General features: G+C 50.1%; 1 protein-coding gene across 1 annotated transcript in view; it reads left to right on the forward strand.

Moving 5' to 3' along the window:
• Positions 1-19629, forward strand: part of LOC119450654 (uncharacterized) — a 51452-nt gene that overhangs the window by 8515 nt on the left and 23308 nt on the right. The window contains exons 4-5 of the mRNA XM_037714165.2: positions 2884-2980; positions 10962-11074. Coding sequence (XP_037570093.1) covers positions 2884-2980; positions 10962-11074 — 210 coding nt within the window. The remainder of the gene's footprint in view (positions 1-2883; positions 2981-10961; positions 11075-19629) is intronic.

The raw sequence follows: 19629 nt of genomic DNA on the forward strand, positions 1-19629 counted from the left end.
TTTCGAAGACTGGTCCATTCAGAGACATTCAGAGACCGTCGCTCCAAACGCCCACTGTACCTGTCGTCCTTACTGTATTTACTGAGTTTACTTTACTTTTTACTTAATTTCTTCACAAGCACACACACACGTGAAGGGGGGACGGGGGGGGGGGGGGGGGGGGGGCGGTCCCATGTTTTTGATATACATGTCTAGCGTTTGCTTAAACTACCGATATTTATTATCGATCACGTGACGTAGAGGAAAGCAGAAGCTTGCCCCCCCCCCCCCCCCGGTCGGGCCGGTGAACCCCCCCCCCCCCCCGAAAAAAATTTCTGGCTACGCCCCTGCATTGGGCGACGCTCATTCCAGCAGCCATGTTCTTCCTATAACGCTGTTCACCCGCATGATAGTGCCTAGAATATACTTACTATACCCGCATTTACTTGCACGCTGCTGCGAGCAGCGTAGATAACAGCGGCCGTTGACGGTCACGTGCTATCTAGGAAGATAATGGCGGCCGACGGAGTACATGTCGCTACTTAAAAAAGAGCAGGGAATCTAGGGACATTAGCTAAGGGTAGAGCTCCGAATCGAAAATTATAATGGTTAACTAACACTATTATTACGGTTCGAACTGATTCGGAGGTTTCTGAACCGGTTCATTTGGGTGGAATCGGGTTCGAGAAAGAAAAATAGATGCTTGCGTGCGTTTGAGTATTCTGTAGAACTTGTGCGAATAGATTCTTTTGCATGGCCAGTAAGTGCAAATGTCGTAATTGGTCCCCTCACTTGGAACTTAGCATACACATTGCCCATAACGTGCCCTTTATGGGCACCAAATATAACCAAGGTGCTTTCATTAGTTCACCGAGGACCTCGCAGAGACCAACTACGAACGCCGTATGACGCATGAAAATAGGGGGGAGGGGGGGCGGGGGGGGGGGGGGTATTCAGCGACGATTACGATACTCCCTAATGCGAAATTTGAACGCAGCTTAATAAGTGTTTTCATCTCGCGATATATTGGCTGGCGCGGATATTCGGTCTCGGGCGGCAAGTTGAAAACGGAGCGAAGTGTTGCGCGACTGCCTCGTTAATCGGGAGATCGCAAGATCCAGCGCGTGGGTGACGCGTGGGTGCGATTCACAGAAGCCGCCGCCGACCGACCTCCCAGACTACGCGTGCTACTCTGGTGTCATCATTTTTTAGAGAGCTCTCTATACTGAAGGCGCGCATTCAAACACACACATACACATATTGAAGCGGGCGTGCGTAGAAGACTCTAATTCAGTGAGGTTCGTGGCCTCCATTTCGGTTATTCAATGAATGAATGAATGAATGAATGAATGAATGAATGAATGAATGAATGAATGAATGAATGAATGAATGAATGAATGAATGTTTGTTTTGATCTTGGATACACTATCAAGAAAGGTGAAGGAGCAAAAGGCGCGCAGCGCCTGACAGGGGCCCCTGTACCCACACAACCCACAACATATAAAAAATTGTACATCATTTAGTGGCAGTTCATTGGCAGTGAGCGAACACACATCCTGTTATATATTTTCACACACTGTACATGAGTTACACAGAAATTTACAATATAATTTGACAGATTATTGTGTTACAGTTGTTTCTTAAAGTAGACGGTGAGATAATAAAAGTTGATAGGTTGCAACAAAATGCTTCACGCGTCGCCCCCTTCCCCTAATTTGCTGCTCCTTTGGGTTCCGAAATGTTTCTTCCTCGTTGTCCATACTGTATAAAAGGTAAATACCTTTACTAACGCTTAACTATACTTAGGTATTACGTGTTAATTATTGTACAAATGAAAAAAGGCGACTATAGTCGAAAGTGAGCAGGTAATATAATTTTGCAAAAGTTAGCAATCGCAATTAGCACAACCCCAGAAATGCTTCCTCAATCTTGTTTATGAACTCATGACTTTACACCTGAAATTTTTCGAAGGGCACGAATAACGTAGTGAGAGCACTGGCAACACACACACACACACACACACACACACACACACACACACACACACACACACACACACACACACACACACACATATATATATATATATATATATATATATATATATATATATATCACTCACTGGCTACAATTCGTAAATTGCAATATGTGTCGTAAAGTAATTAACTAAGAAGTTCATTAGTCTATTTTTGTTAATTAGCTGAATATGTGTTTCGATTTCTCGTGCTACTAATGAGCTACTCTTCGAATAACCCAGCTTAACGATAAGAATTTTTCTATCTGCCACAGGCGATTTTTTGAAATGCCGTAAAAGTTGATAATGAACACCCTGTATATATATATATATATATAAATTTTACCTGAGGTATGTATAGCAGCAGAAACAATGCAAAGAATTAAAATGTGCAAGAAACTCGTTTACAGTTTATGATGTCGAACAAAAACGAACAGGCATGCAGAGTAGACACTGAACATATCTCGGTATATATCGTGATATTTTTTCGGCGGGATGAGTGAAGGATCTCGGACATATACAACTTTTCCTGGCCTTCCTTAGCGACACATGTTCCATGTTGGCTTCCTCCAAAGCGCGCGCGCAAAGTGTGCTCCCTCACACCCTTTTAGAACCGACCCTGTGCGCCACCAAGGCGTACTATAGCACGTGACATATCCGATATAGCAGACACCTTGAATCACCTCCTGCCCACTCACTCATTGATGTTAAGCCTGCCGAGACGTGTCTCGCGAACTTGTATTGCTTTGTAATAACTGAGATGAATGGAGCAGCCGAAGTGTTTTCTGCCTGAATATATCCACAGCAACTGATTTGTAAAAGAACAGAACGGAGGAAAAGCGAAATTTTCCGAGCTGATCGAAGCTGGCGATGCCGGGAATCTCTTGCAGGTTTCATGGGCATCCTGTTCTCTAAAACCAACGACTCATGCAAGGGCGCCATGGACGCGACAAAACAAGTACTTAAGGGCGACTTAGACAAATGCGGGTACGTATGTGTTGTGATTCTTCCTATGAGCTCAAAGATTTGGATATTTCATCGTGTTTGTCTTTTCGTCGTTTACTAGCAACGTCTGCGCTAATCAATGGAAAAACAACGAAGAATTACTGAAATCACTTTGTTTCTTTGGGGAGGGGGTATCTTTTGGCTACTGACGGGCTTTCGTTTAGATTTTGGTAATTCTAGCATTTAACATGAAACTGCATTTTCGTTGAACAAGAGCAATCTTTATTTCTCCATTCAAGAAACTGGAGGGAGGCTTGAATTAAAAGCAAAATAAATTGTCTTGATAGGCGTTCGTGCCCGCTTGACGTGGCAGTTCAGATACTTAAAACAGCAGTTTGAATTTCTAATTGACATATCAGAGGGTTATATACACAAAACACTTGATTTGATAAATGTTTTGGAAAAATATAATCACACAGGTATTTACTCACGCCAGCTATGCAATATATTAAAATAGAAATGCACAAAATGCATTATATACAAACCATTACGCACAAAGGAATAAATCATAGTGATTGCAATAACCAGAAAAAAGAGGGGAAAAAGGTAACATATCCAAATTGAAGTACGTACACGACCAATCAAGCGTGACAAAGAAAATGTTAGGTTAGTGTATAGCTTAGATTTTCAATTTCAATTCTATTTGCACGTATTTGGTTTAGTAAAACTGGAAGACACTGCCGGATAATTTGTCTCCATAAGTATTGCGAGAGAATGGAACAATCCACGGTAGAGATAGAGATGACCTCCACTATATGGCGGATAGCTTTCTTCTGGAGTAGATGTATCTTGTTTAGATTGATAAGCGTTGTTTTGTGCCAAATAATAATACAGTAAATAATATGAGTAAGAATAATGTATTAATTATATATGTGTAGCTCTACCGCTGTTGGAAAGAATAATTTAAATTTAGCGAGCATACCCACACATTCGTGTAGTGACGTTACTGACTTGAATTCCCATGACATAATAAGGTGGAAATGCACACCATGCAAGTGCTTTAACCGAATCAGCAACTTCTATGGTAGACTGACCAAGTGTAAATGTGGTAGTAAACACGGAGACTGAGTGTCTGGGCTGAAAAAAAAAAACAGTTTTGTTGCAGTTAATTTCTAATGAATTTAATGTGCTCCATATTGACACGTATACATGTTTATCTTTCACCGGTGGCCGCTTTCCACCGGCTAACAAATGTTAAACGTTATCGCTCGGCGCAGGACGCGCCTGTATCGGAAGTTTCTAGAACGTTATCGATGCTTCTTTCCATTGCCTGTTTTCACCGACGCTTCTGTTATCTGATTGCATGACTGAGGCGAATTGTCTAGAACTTTCTGGAAGACACGCGGGCATCAGGGATTAATCTAGAACCTTCGATGACTCAGGTATAAAAGCCGACGCGTTTCGCCGCTGATCAGATTTTCGACGATCGCCGACTGTGTTCGCCGCTATCGTTGTGCTTTGAGTGTACCTTGATTTTGTGGGCACAGGTTCGCCCAATAAACAACCAGTTTCGTCGTACACAGTTTTACGACTGTTTTCTTCAGCGTCACTACTACGTGACATCTGGTGGAGGTGCTAGTGCGTTCATGCAGCGAACGCCCCCGCAAAGCCGCGATCCAAGCCCGAAACCGGAGGACAACGCCAACGTCACCAAGGACCAGCGAGCTAGCCGTAGGCAGCAAGGACTTCTGCCGGAGTACGGACTTCTTCCCGAGAAGACCACAGCGATCAAGGCCAAGTCAACGACCTCAATGGCAGCCCCAGCGTCCCCCATCCTGCTGCAACAACCTCGCGAGCCCCCGACCTTCCGTGGATCATCGGCTGAAGACCCTGAAACCTGGCTGGAGACATACGAGCGGACCGCGACGTTCAACAAATGGAGCGACGACGACAAGCTACGCCATGTCTATTTTTCGTTGGATGACGCTGCTCGGACGTGGTTTGAGAACAGAGAGACCACCCTGGTTACGTGGGACCTTTTTCGTGAAAACTTCGTGAGGACCTTCACGAGTGTCGTACGAAAGGAGAGGGCAGAGGTTCTCTTAGAAACCAGAGTGCAGTTGCCGAACGAGAACATCGCGATCTTCACGGAGGAGATGACTCGCCTCTTCCGCCACGCCGACCCCGACATGTCTGAAGAAAAGAAAGTTCGGTTCTTGATGCGGGGTGTCAAAGACCAACTATTCGCCGGATTGATGCGCAACCCGCCCAAGACTGTCGCCGAATTTCTTTCCGAGGCTACAACGATCGAGAAGACGCTTGAAATGCGCGTCAGGCAATACAACCGCCGTGCCCTGACCAACTACGCCGACGCTCAAGCGCTAGGCGCCGACGACCTGCGCGAGACCATCAGAGCGGTCGTTCGCGAGGAGCTGCATAAGCTCTTTCCCAGGTCTCAGCCTCACGTGGCATCTATCGCCGACGTCGTCAAAGACGAAGTTCAGCGCTCACTTGGAGTTCCCGATGTGCAGCCACAATCGCCGCAACCCCAGCCAGAAGCGCTGACCTACGCCGCCGTCGCCCGTCGTCAAGGCCCCCCTCCGCGCTCGCGCCAGGGCCCCGTAACGCCGCAGTTCCGTCGTCCACCGCCGCCGCCACCAGCACGCCCGCCCGTCGCCCAGCGCAGCTACCAGAGGAAGACGGACATTTGGCGCGCCCCCGACCACCGCCCGCTCTGCTATCACTGCGGGGAAGCCGGCCATGTCTACCGCCGATGCCCATACCGCGAAATGGGCCTACGAGGGTTCCCCGTCAACGCGCCGCGTTCCGATCGAGGTGAACGACCGCGCGACATCGCCGACTACTTCGCCGGAGCCCAGTGGCAACCACGACGATCCTCACGCTCGCCGTCACCAGGTCGCTACATCTCGCCGCATCGCCGTCAGTACAACGGTCCCACCCGGGGCCGATCTCCCAGCCCTTACCCGGGAAACTAAAGGCAGCAACCGATGGAGGTGCGGTTGCTGTACGACGCAATGCCGAAGATCCTCCGACGCCGCCGACGACGACGATTCGCGATTCATCACGACGAGATATCAGCACGCCGCCTAGCAACAGCCTTGACAACACTTCGCCGCCGAAAGAAGACCTTCCGACGCGATGTAGCAGCAGCAGAGCAAGCCGACGCAGCCGTGATCCGACGCCACGAATTAACCGCAACGCCAGACGCCGGTCTACCGATCTATACGTTCTCATCGATGGCCATAACGTCACCGCTCTCGTCGACACTGGAGCCGACTATTCCGTCTTCAGTGGCCCGTTCGCCGCCAAGTTGAAGAAGGTGAAAACAGCCTGGCAAGGACCCGATATCCGGACAGCGGGAGGCCACCTAATAACGCCGACTGGAATCTGCACAGCGCGAGTCACGGTAAACAACCGCACTTACCCGGCGAGCTTCGTAATCCTGCAGCACTGCTCCAGGGATGTAATCCTAGGCATGGACTTTCTAAATCAACACGGTGCAGTCATCGACTTAAGGTCCAAGTCGATAACGCTTTCAACACACAACGCGTTACCACCGGATACAAACTTAAGTTACCATGCCTTGAATGTGCTTGAAGAACAAGTCACCGTTGCGCCTCGCTCCAGCGTAATGATTTCCGTCGGTACCGAAGTGCCTGCAGACATGGAGGGCGTCATCGAGGGCGATCATCACTTACTGCTCGACCGTCAAATTTGCGTCGCTAGAGGCATAGCGGAGCTACGTGCAGGGAAAGCAAGGGTGATGCTCACGAACTTCAGCCCCGAATACAAGCACATTAACAAAGGCACCACGGTCGCCTACATCGACGCAATAGTACAAGCCAGCAGTGCGTTCGCCTTCACGGATTCCAGTGCACCTGCAACGACGACTATAGTACCTGAACCAACTTTCGACGTCAATCAGAACCTTCCCAGGCACAAGAAAGAACAACTAAAGGCTCTGCTCATGCAATACGAGGACTGCTTCTCGTCGTCGTCAAAAGTTCGACAAACCCCTGTCGCCAAGCACCGCATCATAACCGACGAAAATGTCCGCCCACTCCGTCAGAGCCCGTACCGAGTTTCGGCGCGCGAACGCGAGGCCATAAGGCAACAAGTCGACGAAATGCTACGGGATGACATCATCCAGCCGTCCAAGAGTCCGTGGGCGTCCCCCGTGGTGTTAGTGAAGAAGAAGGATGGAACCCTACGTTTCTGCGTCGATTATCGTCGCCTCAACAAAATCACGAAGAAGGACGTATACCCCCTCCCACGGATTGACGACGCCTTGGATCGACTCTACAACGCAAAGTATTTTTCGTCGATGGACCTCAAAACCGGCTACTGGCAAATCGAAGTCGACGAGAGGGACCGGGAGAAGACTGAGTTTATAACACCAGACGGACTGTTCGAGTTCAAGGTCATGCCGTTTGGTCTTTGCTCGGCGCCTGCCACTTTCCAACGTGTCATGGATACAGTACTGGCAGGCTTGAAGTGGCAGACTTGCCTCGTCTATTTGGACGACGTCGTTGTGTTTGCCTCAAGCTTCGAGGAACACCTCCGGCGCCTTGAAACAGTTCTTCAAGCAATCAAGACCTCCGGACTCACGTTGAAGCCAGAAAAGTGCCGCTTCGCATATGAGGAGCTCTTGTTTTTGGGCCACGTCATCAACAAGTCAGGAGTGCGCCCCGACCCTCTGAAAACTGCGGCCATCTCCAACTTTCCTCCGCCCGCTGACAAGAAGGCAGTGCGTAGATTTCTTGGACTGTGCGCCTATTACAGGCGCTTCGTCAAGAATTTTTCACGGATCGCTGAGCCACTAACGTATCTCACGAAGGCCGACGTCGAGTTCAAGTGGGAGACACCGCAAGTCGAAGCATTTGAAGAACTGAAGCGACGCCTGCAATCGCCGCCAATACTTGCGCATTTCGACGCAAATGCCGATATCGAAGTCCACACCGACGCAAGCAGCGTAGGACTCGGCGCTGTGCTTGTGCAGATGACTGACGGACTAGAAAGGGTTGTAAGTTACGCTAGCCGGTCGCTATCGAAGGCGGAAGCAAATTATTCCACAACAGAAAAGGAGTGCCTCGCCATCATCTGGGCTACATCAAAGTTTCGCCCCTACCTCTATGGCAGGCCCTTTAAAGTTGTAAGCGACCACCACGCCTTGTGTTGGCTAGCTAACTTGAAGGATCCTTCAGGTCGCCTCGCACGATGGAGCCTGAGACTTCAAGCATTCGACATCACCGTCGTTTACAAATCCGGGCGAAAGCACGCTGACGCCGATTGTTTGTCTCGCGCCCCCGTCGAACCGCCGCCACAAGACGACCAGGATGACGACACTTTCTTGGGACCCATCAGTGCCGACGAATTCGCCGAACAACAGCGAGCCGACCCGGAACTAAGAAGCCTTGTAGACTACCTGGAAGGCAAGACCGTCATTGTGCCGAAGGCGTTCAGGCGAGGATTAGCGTCGTTCTTCTTGCAAAACGACATTCTCCTAAAGAAGAACTTCTCGCCTCTCCGAGCCAACTATCTCCTCGTGGTACCCTCAGCATTGCGTCCAGAGGTTCTGCAAGCTCTCCATGACGACCCAACGGCTGGACATCTCGGTTTTTCCCGCACTCTCGCGAGGATACAAGAAAAATACTACTGGCCTCGCCTCTCTGCTGACGTCGCCCATTACGTAAGGACATGCCGAGACTGTCAGCGACGCAAAACACCGCCGACAAGGCCAGCCGGGCTTCTACAGCCGATCGAGCCACCTCGCCGACCGTTCCAGCAGATCGGGATGGACTTACTGGGGCCTTTTCCGACGTCGACGTCCGGGAATAAATGGATCGTCGTAGCTACGGACTACCTCACCCGCTACGCCGAAACAAAAGCCTTGCCCAAAGGCAGTGCTGCCGAGGTAGCCCGATTCTTCGTTGAGAACATCCTCCTGCGTCACGGTGCCCCAGAAGTCCTCATCACCGACAGAGGTACTGCCTTTACGGCAGAACTAACTCAAGCCATCCTGCGATACAGCCACACAAGCCATCGCCGGACCACCGCCTACCACCCGCAGACGAATGGCCTCACCGAGCGCCTAAATAAGACCATCACCGACATGCTGGCAATGTACGTCGACGTCGAACACAAGACGTGGGATGCCATCCTTCCGTACGTGACCTTCGCATATAACACGGCCGTGCAAGAAACGACGCACATGGCGCCGTTCAACCTGGTCTACGGAAGGAACCCGGCAACGACGCTTGACGCCATGCTACCAGACGTCGCTGACGAAGAAAATCTCGACGTTGCCAGCTATTTGCAGCGTGCCGAAGAAGGTCGACAGCTCGCCCGCCTGCGCATCAAGAACCAGCAGAGAACCGACAGCCGACACTACAATCTTCGACGACGCTACGTCGAGTACCAGCCCGGAGACCGTGTTTGGGTCTGGACTCCGATACGCCGACGAGGACTTAGCGAGAAACTATTACGTCGCTATTTCGGACCATATAAGATCATCCGACGTATTGGTGCACTGGACTATGAGGTCGTGCCAGACGGCATTTCGCAATCACAGCGGCGCCGTGCACGACCCGAAGTCATCCATGTGGTGCGTCTTAAGCCTTTCTACGCCCGCTGACGAACTTAGGTACTTTGTTACTTTATTTTTTTTCTTTATTACGCGTGGTTTTGTTTACGCTTTCACATTTGTTTGTAGCATCGGGACGATGCTTTTTAAGGGGAGGGTATTGACACGTATACATGTTTATCTTTCACCGGTGGCCGCTTTCCACCGGCTAACAAATGTTAAACGTTATCGCTCGGCGCAGGACGCGCCTGTATCGGAAGTTTCTAGAACGTTATCGATGCTTCTTTCCATTGCCTGTTTTCACCGACGCTTCTGTTATCTGATTGCATGACTGAGGCGAATTGTCTAGAACTTTCTGGAAGACACGCGGGCATCAGGGATTAATCTAGAACCTTCGATGACTCAGGTATAAAAGCCGACGCGTTTCGCCGCTGATCAGATTTTCGACGATCGCCGACTGTGTTCGCCGCTATCGTTGTGCTTTGAGTGTACCTTGATTTTGTGGGCACAGGTTCGCCCAATAAACAACCAGTTTCGTCGTACACAGTTTTACGACTGTTTTCTTCAGCGTCACTACTACGTGACAATATCTACAAGTGGTCATGTGCTATTTGAACAACTGATGGCACCAAAGGAGAGTTATCGTTACGAAATAATAATGTTGTGTCGGTTGGGCGAAAGTGATGGCCGCTTTGTTGTGTGAACCATATGATCGCAAAACCAGTGACGTCTCACCACCTACTCGTATGTACTCTCCCACAAAGTCCCGCGGCTTTTCGCCCACTGTGAGAGCTGCGAATCATTTGGTTATATCAGACATGTCAGGCAGCGTGAAACGTTGATGGTGTAACATCGTGCCGCGTTGTGTGGACCGAGCATTTCAAAACACCAACAGCAGGCAAGCTACGACGACCTGGAATGTTTGTTGTGGCAAATATCACGATCAACAGATAGATGCCTTGCTCCCAAACGAAGCTCGTTGCTCATTACTTTACCAATCCACCGTTGTGTCTTAGGTGCCAATGAGAGGCCGGATGAATAAAGAGATCCGAAAAACGCTCACCCAAGTCACGCATGCACGTAAAAAGAAGGACCAAGGTGCAGAAAGCAACGCTATTCACGACGTGCCTTCTGAAAGCTTTATCTCCTTAGCGGGCACTGCAATTGAAGAACAGTTCTTGAAGATATGGTATGCTTCCACGACTTCTCCTGTTTCCTTGCTACTCTGCTTCAACAACATTACCTGCGAGGGTAAACAATGGCCAGCAGCCGTAGCTCACATAATGATCAGCACCGATGACCTTCCTCTTCGCTCGTGTTCGTCATGGCGCCTAGGACACCGTGATGAATCTGTACCAACTATCCCAAATTTTAGTTCCTTTTTCTTATCAATTCATAGGCTCTTCTTTCATTTTTCAGAATGGTGGAGCAGCTGTTCGACGAGTGCGCGACGCAGAGGCATTTGCCGACCGAGGTGCTGAAACCCGGCATGGAGCTCCTCGGCTGCAGACAAGAGCAGCCTATTATTCCCAGTAAGTGCGCACCCAATCCCTCGTCGTCGATCGCGAGAAGTCGCCACACAAGCTTCCCGCCGCTGTAATATGAGACCATTCCGGCTGCATTCGGACGCTCTTATTATAAGCATGCGTGATTAGTTATAGACCACGGCAGAATTCACAAAACTTTTCGTTCGTAATTGCTGCCTGCCGTTGACTAGCATGCGTTCGCTAATGATGTGTCCAATATCATGATCCGTTGGTATCTGTTCTTACGAACACTTCCAGAGTAAGAACGTTTTGTGCATATACAGGCCCAGGTCTTAGCAGTCCTCGTAAGACGACAATGACAAAAGCTTGCGTTTTATGCCAATTTCAGGGCTTGCCGACTGCCCAGGAATTCGACGGATTCTAAGGAGTATCGTTTGCATGCCAACGACGTACATATACAACATAAAGTCTAACCCGACGTGAATGGCGCTTCTTCGTCAACACTTCTTCGAATTGCGGATAGGAATCACTGCGACGGTAGCGGTTGTGAAGAAACATTAAGCGCATGTTACGCGACATTCGCTCTTTGGAAGATCAAAGAGGTTCTCTTCATGCCAGCCAAAATTGGTGAGACGGTAGACCAAAGCGAGAAAAATCGTGGAATTATTGACCTCGCACGTCTACATTTCAGAAAGCCACACGGGCTATTCCGTGACTTTTTCTTTTTTCTTTTTTTTTAATAATCAAACTTGTGCGACCTTTTCTTACTCGGAGTGCGCACGTAGCTTTGGGACATATTAGTCTCTGAAAGAATGGATCAATCAATCACTTATTAAACAAATAAATAAGTGTTGCATCTTTGCTTCACTCATTATCAGCATACCTTGAAGGTTGCTGGCTTGTGCAAGACGGGCACTAACGAGGCGGCCAGTGAACGCATATACTTTAGATGCAAGAGTCACTGTATATATATGTATGTATATATATATGCACAGTTAGCGCTCACAATATATATATATATATATATATATATATATATTGCCACTAGGTGCCACGAGCCAGCGCTGAGAAAGAATTTGACTGGGACGCGCGCTCTGCAAGAGGCAGACGCTGAAGAAGATGAAGTAGAGGCTGATGACGTCGGCTTGAGTTTTCGTACACCATCTTGTCCACCTGTCTGTCCAGCAGACGCCGGGTACATCTTCGATTGTCTTTTCGTGTCAAAACTGGTGGAGGTGCTCGGTACGGTTCATCCGATGCCACAAACCCCTCCTGGTAGCAGAAGTACCAGCCCTATACTAGTGAACACACCTGTTCACCAGGCCAGCAGGAGAATCCGAGGATTGTCTCCGGAGCTTGATCATCTCTCCGAAGCAACATCGACGCCCCCACGGAGCGGTATGGAAGGAACGTCGAAGTCTCTACCGACCATTATGCAAGGTACGGCCACAACGGCAATTCAGTACCTGCTGCAGAATCTCCGGGTGCCGAAAGTGTTCCACGGAGATATCTTCGAGGATGTACAAGACTGGTTAGCCCAGTTTGAGCATGTGGTCGAGATAAACGAATGGAGCGACGCGGGGAAGTTGAGAAACGTCTACTTCAGCTTGGAGGACGGGGCTCGCACTTGGTACGAGAACCGAGAAGGGTTCATCAAATCGTGGCTCGAGTTCCGTCGTGCCTTGCTGGAGGCCTACACCAATGCTGATTGCCGCGGACGAGCCGAACCGGCGCTCCAATCCCGCATTCATCTGCCGAATAAGAGAGCGTGACGTCGTACGTCGAGGATATGACGCGCCTCTTTCGTCGGGTGGACCCAATCATGCCAGAGGAAAAGAAGCTGCGCCATTTAATGTAGGGAGTTAAAAGAAGAGCTATTTTCTGACCTTGTTCGAAGCCCACCGAAGACGGTGGCTGAATTCTTCATCGAAGCCACCACGATGGAAAAGATGCTAGAGCAGCGCTCAGCTTTCTATGAAACCCAATTGAACGCTGCTTCACCTTCAGACCAGCGGTCAGCTCCGTATGACAGGCACGCGAACTCTGCTTCAGTGACGGACACGATTGCTTTTGGAAACGTGGACGTTCTTCAAAACTTTATCCGCTCTGTGGCGCGTGATGAGCGTCAACGGCTCAGTTGCCCGCCTCAGTCCACGCTGGGTTCCATTTCTGCCCTCGTGAGAAATGAAGTGCAGCAAGCAATCCAAGGTCCCGTTCCAAGCAGCAATACGCCGCCTGTGACAGCACAGCTGCAGCGGGCGCCGTATGCGGAAGCTTTGGGGCGAGTCCCTGTCCCCGCTCCGACCCATTTCGTCCCCGACACGTCTTACGCCACGTCATACGTCCCGCCACTCCCATCAGTGCAACCGATCCAACGTATGGAGGATCGCCGCCCGCTCCAAAGTAAATCTGACGTCTGGCATACCCCGGACAGTAGGCCTCTGTGCTATCACTGTGGAGAAGCCGGTCACGTGTACCGCGAGTGCCCATACCGCCGCCTCGGACTGCAAGGTTTTGCCGCGGATTCACCAAGGCCAAAATATGGCGAAAGGCCTAGGACGATTGAAGAATACTTGAAACAGCAGAGTTCCCGCGGCGGAAGTGGCGCTCGCCGTCCCCCAGGTGATCTTCCCTAGCTCCTAGAAGCCCTCCAACGGCAGCGCAGGGACGATCGCCAAGCCCTAGGCTCGCTAAGGAAACTAAGAACAGCGACCTTCGGGGGCGAGGCCGCTGATAATCGCCCTACGGAAGACCTCCCATCGACGCGAACACGATCTATTCAACACGATTCAACGACGACAGCAGCCGAACTCAGCGACAGACTCTCGCTAGACATATCTTTCGTGCTCGACGGCCTCCCCGTTAGTGCGTTATTGGACACGGGTGCCGACTACTCAATCTTGTGCGGAAAACTAGCGACGGAATTTAGAAAGGTTATCACGCCTTGGTCTAGAACGCAAATTCGTACTGCTGGTGGGCATATCGTAACACCGTTGGGCATGTGCCCGGCCAGAGTACAAATTCGTGGGTCTACGTTTCCAGCCAGCTGCCTTATACTCCGCGATTGTTCTCGGGACCTCATCTTGGGCGTCGACTTTCTGCGAGAGTGTGATGCCGTAATAGATCTCCGGGAGCTCACAGTGACTTTTTCGACAGAAAGAGCAGCGAACAGCCGCGACAATTGCCGAAGTAACGCGCTTCGGGTTTACGCCGACAGTATAACTTTACCACCACGCTCAAGTGTCCTGGTAGCGGTCGTGTGCGACGATCTCCGTGATGGCGAAGCTGTTGCAGAGGGCGATTCCTCTCTTATGCTGACTCATGGTGTATGTGCAGCCCGCAGTTTCATTATGCTTCGAGGTGGACGTTCTGCGCTCCTCGTGACAAATTTCAGCCAGGAACATCGGCACCTATTTCGTCGTAATACTATCGCTTTCGCTGAGCCCATATCAGGCGTCGCTGAATGCTTTGTGTCTATGACAATGGACAGCCCAGCCCAGACACTCAGCAATATCGACATCAATTCAGACCTTTCGGAGGAAAAGCAGAAAGCGCTTCGCGAGTTGCTACTTCGGTTCAAGGAGTGCTTTGCATCTTCTTCTAAGGTACGCCAGACGCCCATCACGAGACACCTAATAATCACGTAAGACGATTCTCGTCCCATACGACAACTGCCTTATCGCGTATCGGTGAAAGAGCGCAACGTGATTAATGCACAAGTGAAAGAAATGCTTGACGATGACGTCATACAACCATCCCAAAGCCCTTGGTCTTCGCCGGTGGTCCTCGTCAAAAAGAAAGACCGAACGCTTCGGTTCTGTGTTGACTATAGAAAGTTGAATAACGTAAAAAAAAAGACGTTTATTCGCTTCCGCGGATCGTTGATTTGTTACGTCGACTGCGGCGAACCAGGTATTTTTCATCTATAGATATGGAGAGTTGATATTGGCAAATTGAAGTTGACGAACGAGATCGCGAAAAAACTGCCTGTGTTACCCCGGATGGACTGTGCGAATTTAAAGTACTTACATTCGGCCTGTGTTATGCACCGGCCACATTCCAGAGAATGATGGACACTGTTCTGACGGGTCTGAAATGGCACAGTTGTTGAGTATACCTAGATGACGTCGTCGAGTTTGCGGCGACCTTCGAAGAACATCTGAAGCGTTTAGAGGCGGTACTTGAGGCGCTCCGCTCCGCTAATCTCACGCTAAAGCCAGAAAAGTGTCACCTACTTTACGAAGAGCTGAAGTTTCTGCGCCGACGGCGTCCAACCTGACCCAGACAAAATATCTGCTGTTGCTGCTTTTCCGACTCCTCGTGACAAGAAAGTCTGTGTGTGAGTGATTATTAAATAGAAGGAGAAGAGAAAAGTACAGCGCCGTAACTCCCTCTCGTGAGAGGGCACCTCAACAGCGCTGTACGGGGGAGGGGGTGAGGACAAACAGAGTAGTGAAGAGAGGAAAAAAAAGGGGAAAGCGCAGCCGAACACAGCCGAGCGGTAAGTCGTGAAGAGGCGCGGTTTAGAGCCGCTGACACAGGTTTCTATCCTCCAGATACTCGTGACAAGAAAGCAGTACGCCGCTTTCTCGGTCTGTGTGCTTACTATCGTCGCTTCATCGCTAATTTCTCCCGGATCGCCGAACCACTCATACGTCTCACGCGAGAAGACACACCCTTCGTTTGGACGAATGAGCAAGACGCAGCTTTCACCGAGTTACGGCAGCGCCTGCAGGAATCACCCGTCCTCGCTCACTTTGACAAGGACGCTGACACCGAGGTGCATACCGACGCAAGCAACATCGGTCTTGGCGCTGTGCTCGTTCAACACCAGGAAGGCGTTGAGCGAGAGATCGTTTACGCCAGTCGCACCCTTTCACGCGCCGAAATCAACTACACTCCACCTCCGAGAAAGAGTGTCTAGCGGTTGTGTGGGCCATCATGAAATTTCGGCCTTATCTCTACAGTCACCCTTTCAAGGTGGTGACAGACCACCATTCTTTGTGTTGGTTAGCCAACTTACGAGACCCGTCGCGGCGACTGGCTCGATGGAGTCTCCGTCTGCAGGGATTCGATGTTACCATCGTCTACAAATCGGGCCGCAAACACGAAGATGCGGACACGTCGCGTGCTCCCGTCGAAACTTGCAATGATGACATGGACGAAGACGGCGCATTCATTGGGGCCCTCACCGCATCTGACCTGATCATAAGGCAGCGCGAGGACGCCGAAATACGCCCTCTCATCGATCACCTAGAGGGAAAGAATGTTACAATCCCACGACACATTTCTCGCAGTCTCCCAACCTTCTGCCTCCGAAAGGGTGTCCTCTACAAGAACAACTCGAGTGCCAGCGACAAAAAGTATCAACTGGTCGTACCTGCCGCCCTCCGTGATGACATTCTCCTATAGTCTGCCATGATGAGCCCCCGTCTGGACACTGAAGTTTCACGTACTCTTGCAAGAGTACGCCAGAAGTACTACTGGTCCAGACTTCTTACCACGGTCAATCGTTACGTGCAAAGCTGCCGTGAGTGTCAACGCAGGAAATCGCCGTCCTTAAAACCTGGGGGGTTACTCCAACCCATCGCACCACCTAGCGCGCCGTTTGAACAAATCGGCATGGATCTTCTGGGACCCTTTCCCTTGTCAGCTACTGGAAACAAGTGGATTATAGTTGCCACAGACTATCTAACACACTACGCCGAGACGAAAGCTGTACAATGTGCCACGGCCTACGAAGTTGCCCAGTTCTTTATAGATCACATAGTCCTCAGACATGGCGCCCCACCACATGTCATCACCGACAAAGGAACTGCCTTTACAGCCCAACTGATAGAGGACATATTCAAGCTGAGCTGCACGCAGCATCGCAAGGCGACTGTCTATTATCCGCAGAACAAAGGACTGACGTAACGGCTAAAGAGAACCATTGCTGACATGCTGTCTTTGTATGTAGACGTCTAGCATAAAACATGGCATCAGGTCCTGCCGTACGTTACATTTGCGTACAATACCGCCATTCAAGAAACCACAAGATTCACACCGCTCCGTCTTGTTTACGGGCGCGAGGTCCAGACCACGCTAGACGCTACTCCAGCACGACACCGACGCATCCCTTTCGACGCCGAACAACTTACTCAACACGCAGAGAAAGCTCTTCAACTCGCGCGCATACACATCACGAAGCAGCAGAGTACATACGTACGACGCTACAACCTTCGACATCGGCAAGTCGAATACCAGCCAGGTGACCAAGTCTCGGTGTGGACCCCAATCCGTCGCCAGGGGTTGTCTGAGAAGCTGCTTAGTAAATACTTTGGACCCTACAAAGTGATACGCCGTGTTAGTGAAGTGAACTATGAGGTCATTCCGGACGGTGCCGCGTCGCCTCGGCGTCGACAGCGCCAATCAGAGATAGTCCATGTTGTTAGCCTCAAACCGTATTTTGCCCGTTAAGGCGGCGCCAACCCGATCTCATACGACTTCCACACTTCCACTTTCTAGTTTAGCAAGCATCGGGTCGATGCTTTTCTTTTTTCGGGGGAATAGAGCCGCTAGGTGTCACGAGCCAGCGCTGAGAAAGAAATTGTGACTGGTACGCGCGCTCTGCAAGAGGCCGGCGCTGAAGAAGTATAGGCTGAAGACGCCGGCTTGAATTTTTTCACGCCATCTTGTGCAGCTGTCCGTCTCGCCGACGTCGGGTACATCTTCAGTTGTCTTTTCGTGACTATATGTACCTATTTATTATTATTATAATTATTGATATATACCCATTTATTATTAGCTATATATACATATTTGTATATTTCGTAGGCAGTACATGTAGGGTGTCCGAAACGTAACTATGCAGGGAGAAAGTGAACAAAAATATGATGATAACTGGGCATGACGTCGCAGTTTCACGTGCAATATAGACAGCGCGAGACCCGTAGATCGTCCGATAACGTCCGTGGAGCGCACTCAAAGATCGGGTGTACGAGAACAATCCTCGCATACTGCAAAGAGCTACAGACAGCCATTAACAAGCACACTACGCAGATAACTCCACTGCAACAACCCTCCACCGAGTGCTTAGCAATATGCAGCGTCGTGTGGAGACATGTCTTCAAGCCGGTGGTGAACATTTTCAGCATCTCCTGTAGTGATCACTGCATTAATACTGCCAGGAACAAACGACCACGATGCCGGATCCAATACGCAAGCGCATAATGGTCTCCCCAATCCCACGCAACATGAACAAAAACCGTCACAAAGCGCGAAGACAAGCAAGAGCTAAACATCTTCAGAAAGCCTTCGGCAGCAATCAAGTAATGTATACAGATGTAGCTAGATTTAGCAAGAGCATGTAATAGTGTCAGTTAAACCCAGACGCCACAGAACACTTGACACATCAGCCTCGATACGCACTAGAGGCACTGCTACAGCGGAAGCAACGGCGATCGTACTCGCTATCGCATACAAGAAAAAGCAAAACAGCTCAGCTTTAATAATGTCCGACTCACAAATGACATGCAGAATGTATCTACAAGGCCGCATACCGCATGTCGCCCTTATAATCATCGGCGACACATTGAAAGAAGATCATGCAATTTTATGGTGTCCTGGCCACGAGGCTATCTCGATAAACGAACAGGGACACACTAGCTCGAGGCTTTCTTAACCGAGCTGGAGATACGCACAACGATCAAATAGACGATTCCATACTGGTCCGCGATATACTAGAGCACCAGCGAAGCACCCGACAACAGTACGCTCCACCACACAAACTGCTTAAAGGGGCCCTGAACCACTTTTTATCGAAGTGGAGAAAGACACTTGAGGGGAAAATAGGCTCTTTCAGAAATACTTTGCCGCCAAAAGCACTTCAATGCGTTCAGAAGAAGCGCAGTTATTGGCAATCAAACACAGCCTCCGCTGTGCTCCCCCTTCATCCTTCAATGCCTTGCACTGCGAAGGCTACGGCGGAGTGGGGCGGGACCACAACGCTCAGCGTTTGAAACGTCACCGTGGCGCGCAGTTCAAATTTCCGATTTTGGTGCCTGCGACGCGCTAAACGTAAGCCAAACGCGGTTGTCCTCAACGAGCCGCAGTGCGCTTAGCGAGTGGAATCGTGGCGGCACCCCGCGGCGGCCGCGGTGTAGCCGACCGCAGCGACCAATAGCGGCCGCGTATTGGAGTGTGCTTTATTACGAAATAAAGCACACAGAAAAGAGCGAGGATCGTGGGGTTTTTGAAACGAGAGCGGTTGAGAGAAAAGTGACTTCGCGCTCCGCTTGCGAGCTCCACGCACCGCGTACGACAGCAAAACTTGGCTGAGATGTCCACAGCAGCGTATGCTACCCGCGGACTATGTTATTTTACCAAGCCCGAGGGGTGGTGCAGGGCCCCTTTAATGTGTAGGAGGCGCAGAAATATAGAGGAATACAGACGCATACCTACCCACATTTAGCTAGATACCATAAAGTAAACCCAACCTTGTATAAAAACTCCTGCCCGAGGTGCGGGTCCTGGCCTTCATTGCCTCACGTAGCATGGGAGTGCGCCAGAAGAACTCATACTATTAATTCACCTTTAGTACTGACCTTGCTAAGGTTGCT

This window comes from Dermacentor silvarum, chromosome 4, assembly GCF_013339745.2.
Source record: "Dermacentor silvarum isolate Dsil-2018 chromosome 4, BIME_Dsil_1.4, whole genome shotgun sequence".
Classification (NCBI taxonomy): domain Eukaryota; kingdom Metazoa; phylum Arthropoda; class Arachnida; order Ixodida; family Ixodidae; genus Dermacentor; species Dermacentor silvarum.